We start from the raw sequence: 3,731 nt of genomic DNA, 5'->3' as shown, positions 1-3,731 counted from the left end.
TAAATAATTATTTATCATATATAGAGAGCAAAAGTATAATACTCTTGTGTCTCTCATGGAATTCTGTCTCTCATGGAAGAATGTATTTTGGTAAACATGAAAATTCACCAAAAATCTGTTTATTTAAGTTTAATCATAATCTAGTTTTAATCATAATCTAGTTTTCATAGTTTAATTCGAACCCAAGAATTATTTTAAATAATGTTGTGTGTTAAACAATAAAGGCATCAACAGAAAACTAAAGAGTTATCGATCCGCTTCGTCTCTCCAAACCAACCAGTTATCTTGAAAATGCAGAATGCAGCAGCGGTGGTGCCGCCATCCTCCGTCCACCACTACCACCACCATCACCTGTTATCCCTCTTCAGATGCTCAGAAACAATAGAAGAAGCTAAGAAGCTTCACTGTTTATCTCTTAAAACCGGAACTTTCGATCACCCTCCCGTCTCTTCCCGCCTTCTCTCGCTCTACACTGCCCGACCTATCAACGACCTAATCTACGCTCGCTCCGTTTTCGATAGGATCCAAAGCCCTTCTCTTCCCTTATGGAACATGATGATCAAATGCTATGTCGAAAACCATCGCTCCCACGAAGCAATCTGTTTATTCTCTCATCTTCTCAGTGAATTCTCGCCGGATAACTTTACACTGCCTTGCGTTTTAAAGGGCTGTTCTCGTTTGTGTGCGGTTGAAGAAGGAAAGCAAATTCATGGAGTTTCGGTGAAGCTTGGTCTCACCTTGGATAAGTTCGTTCAGAGCAGTTTAGCGAGTCTCTACTCCAAATGCGGAATGCTTGATTGTGCACGCAAGGTGTTTGACAAAATGGGTGAGAGAGATTTGGTTACCTGGAACTCTTTGATTGATGGTTATGCTCGTAGCGGCCATGTTGAAATTGCAATGAAGCTGTTCGATGAAATTCCCGACAGAGATTCGTATTCCTGGACTGCCTTGCTTCACGGGTTCTCAAAATCAGGGAAAGTCGAGGCTGCTAGAGATGTATTTGATAAGATGCCAACAAAGAACTTGGTTTCTTGGAACGCGATGATCAACGGGTATATGAGATCAGGGGATTTTGGATCAGCTTGTGACCTGTTTAACATCATGCCTGAGAGGAATTTGATCACGTGGAACACAGTTATTGCAGGATACGAGGTAAATGGTCGGGTTGAAGAAGCTTTGAGTATGTTTGTCAGAATGTTAGAAGAGGAAGATGATCTGAAGCCTAACAATGCAACATATACAAGTCTGATCTCTGCTGTGGCTGCATCCGCTATTCTTAGCACAGCAAAATGGGTTCATTCTTACATGGTCAAGAATGGGATTGGATCCGATGGTGTGATGGGAACTTTACTGATTGAAATGTACTCCAAGTGTGGAAGCATCGAGAGTGCTTTAACGACATTTAGATCAATACATAGAAAGAAGTTGGGTCATTGGAACTCGGTTATTGTAGGACTAGGGATGCACGGGATGGCGGATGAAGCATCAGAACTATTCAAACAGATGCAAGAAAGTGGCATCAAGCCCAACGCAGTGACCTTTGTAGGGTTGTTGAACGCTTGTAGTCACGTTGGATATGTAGATGAAGCTCGTTTCTACTTTGATTTGATGGTAAAAGAGTATAAAGTTGAGCATAAAATTGAGCATTACGGTTGCCTAGTTGATGCGTTATGCAGGACTGGGAATCTCCAAGATGCGAAAACTATTATTCAAAAAATGCCAATGAGACCAAACAAAGTAATCTGGATGAGCCTTTTACGCGGAGCCAGGAACTATGTAGATATAGAGATGGGTGAGTACGCAGCGCATCAGTTAATAGATTTAGCTCCAGAGTCCCATGTTCCTCTGTCGAATATGTATGCAGCTGCGGGAAAATGGGAGAAAGTTTCGGAAGTCAGAGAGACTATGAAGAAGAAAGGAATCAAGAAGGAAGCAGGATGGAGTTTGATTGAGCGAAAAGGTGTGATTCACAGATTTTTTGTAGGAGACAGATCGCATCCACAAATAGAGGAAATATATGCAAAGTTAAAGGAGATGAGGGAGAAGCTGAAAGCGGTGGGACACATCGCGGATACTAGACAGGTCCTGTTGCGGATAGAAGACGAGAAAGAGAAAGAGGTTGAACTGGAGTTGCATAGTGAGAGATTGGCTATAGCTTACGCTCTAACCAACAACAGCAACAGTCCAATAAGGGTTCTGAAAAACCTCACGGTATGTAATGATTGTCATTCTGTAACTAAGTTGCTATCTCGTATCTATCAACGAGAGATCATTGTGAGAGACAATAGTAGATTCCATCACTTCAGAGCCGGATATTGTTCATGCAATGACTTCTGGTGATTGGATTTACTTCTTTGTTCAGAGACATGTATCATATTTTACTATTCGACCCATTGGGTCGTCTTCCAAAATAATCATTCATTATATATAATAAACATTTATATCAGATTATTCAAAGTTGCATGTAGTCTGGCTATTCCTAAGAGTTCAAACGAGACAGAGAATGCTCAAGTTATTGGAAAACCTGAAAGAGACTGTAAATAGCTAGAGCAACGACAACAGAAACAGTGGCCATTTTACATACAGCTTCTCTATCTGTCATGAGTTTCATAAGCAAAGCTCCTCAGATGTCTATTGTCAAAGTAAACAAACAAAATCAAAACATACCAGTCGAGATGGGTAAAAGATTACCATTTGGCAGGGCACTTTTCAATGCAGCATCAGATTATCCAAATCGGATTACACACTGCCCAGCATCTGTTATTATACGTATGCCATATATATAAACGAGCTATTCAGACTTTTCATCTACAATACATGTATCACATTCTTATATTCTACATGGATTGAACCAGAAACATTTCTTGTTCTTCAAGGCTAATTGCTCACAATAACTAAACTATGTTACAGTTTTCCAGATTCTTCAATCGGATGTTTTTAAGTCTATAATAAAACCTCTTTATGTTCTTCGCCTAGCTCCGAACTCAACAGAAAGACTTCTCCTAAACCCACCATCAAAATCGTGCGTACTTTCAGGACGTGCCGATTTCAGATTAAACAAACATTTAGTTAGGAATTGTGCAAGTGCAGTTGTTAAGGAACACAAACCTCAAAACAAAAACCCCTCCAATCATGATCAAGTTGAGCTAACACTTTTCCATCATCATCCTTCACTGTAAATGTCCAATTCGATAAAGATGAGAACTCTTTGATTAAATAGACTATCTTGTTGAATATGTGCAACCTTACAACCGTATATATACACATCTGATCTTATGTTTTCCCGAGGAGATTTGAACATATCTCTAATGTCACAAGCAAAACACAACAAACTTTAAAACCCTAAATAAGAGTATTTAAGTAAGTTTGGATGATCTAGTGATATGCCCCATAAACTTATTATGGGATCAAGGAGAAGGAAGCAGAGATGGCCAAGTCAACAAGTACAGGAGAAAGTGGCGCAAAAGTGACTTAAATGGAGAACACTGGGTGATTCAGAGGGTTTAAGAAGAGTTTGTTATTAGAATAATAAAAAGAGAATGTTGTCGTCAATGTTTCTTTATGCGTTTCCTGTTGTAAACATTCGGTTGTTGGGCTGTGCTCTTCAATGGCGATCTCTGTGAGATCTTGCTGAGGGATCAAGTCGTCGTGATCGATTGCTTGAGATCTCAGTTGTAATCGTCTTCTGGTGTTCCGAGTTTAGATCATAACATTTAAACCCTAAGCTCCTT

General features: G+C 39.8%; 1 protein-coding gene across 1 annotated transcript; it reads left to right on the top strand.

The window, feature by feature from the left end:
• The first annotated feature begins 212 nt into the window (after positions 1 to 212).
• Positions 213 to 2,430, top strand: LOC106302106 (pentatricopeptide repeat-containing protein At1g08070, chloroplastic-like). Its single transcript, XM_013738623.1, has one exon. It carries the CDS (start codon positions 292 to 294, stop codon positions 2,338 to 2,340), a length of 2,049 nt encoding a protein of 682 aa, XP_013594077.1. The 5' UTR covers positions 213 to 291; the 3' UTR covers positions 2,341 to 2,430.
• The last annotated feature ends 1,301 nt before the right edge of the window (positions 2,431 to 3,731 follow it).

Source organism: Brassica oleracea, chromosome C7 (genome assembly GCF_000695525.1).
Source record: "Brassica oleracea var. oleracea cultivar TO1000 chromosome C7, BOL, whole genome shotgun sequence".
Taxonomy (NCBI): Eukaryota; Viridiplantae; Streptophyta; class Magnoliopsida; order Brassicales; family Brassicaceae; genus Brassica; species Brassica oleracea.
Note: the sequence above shows the minus strand (reverse complement) of the source record. Positions and strands in the feature narration are given on the sequence as shown.

Coding starts and splice junctions, on each gene's coding strand:
- LOC106302106 (XM_013738623.1), top strand. CDS start 292: ATGCAGAATGCAGCAGCGGTGGTGCCGCCATCCTCCGTCCACCACTAC.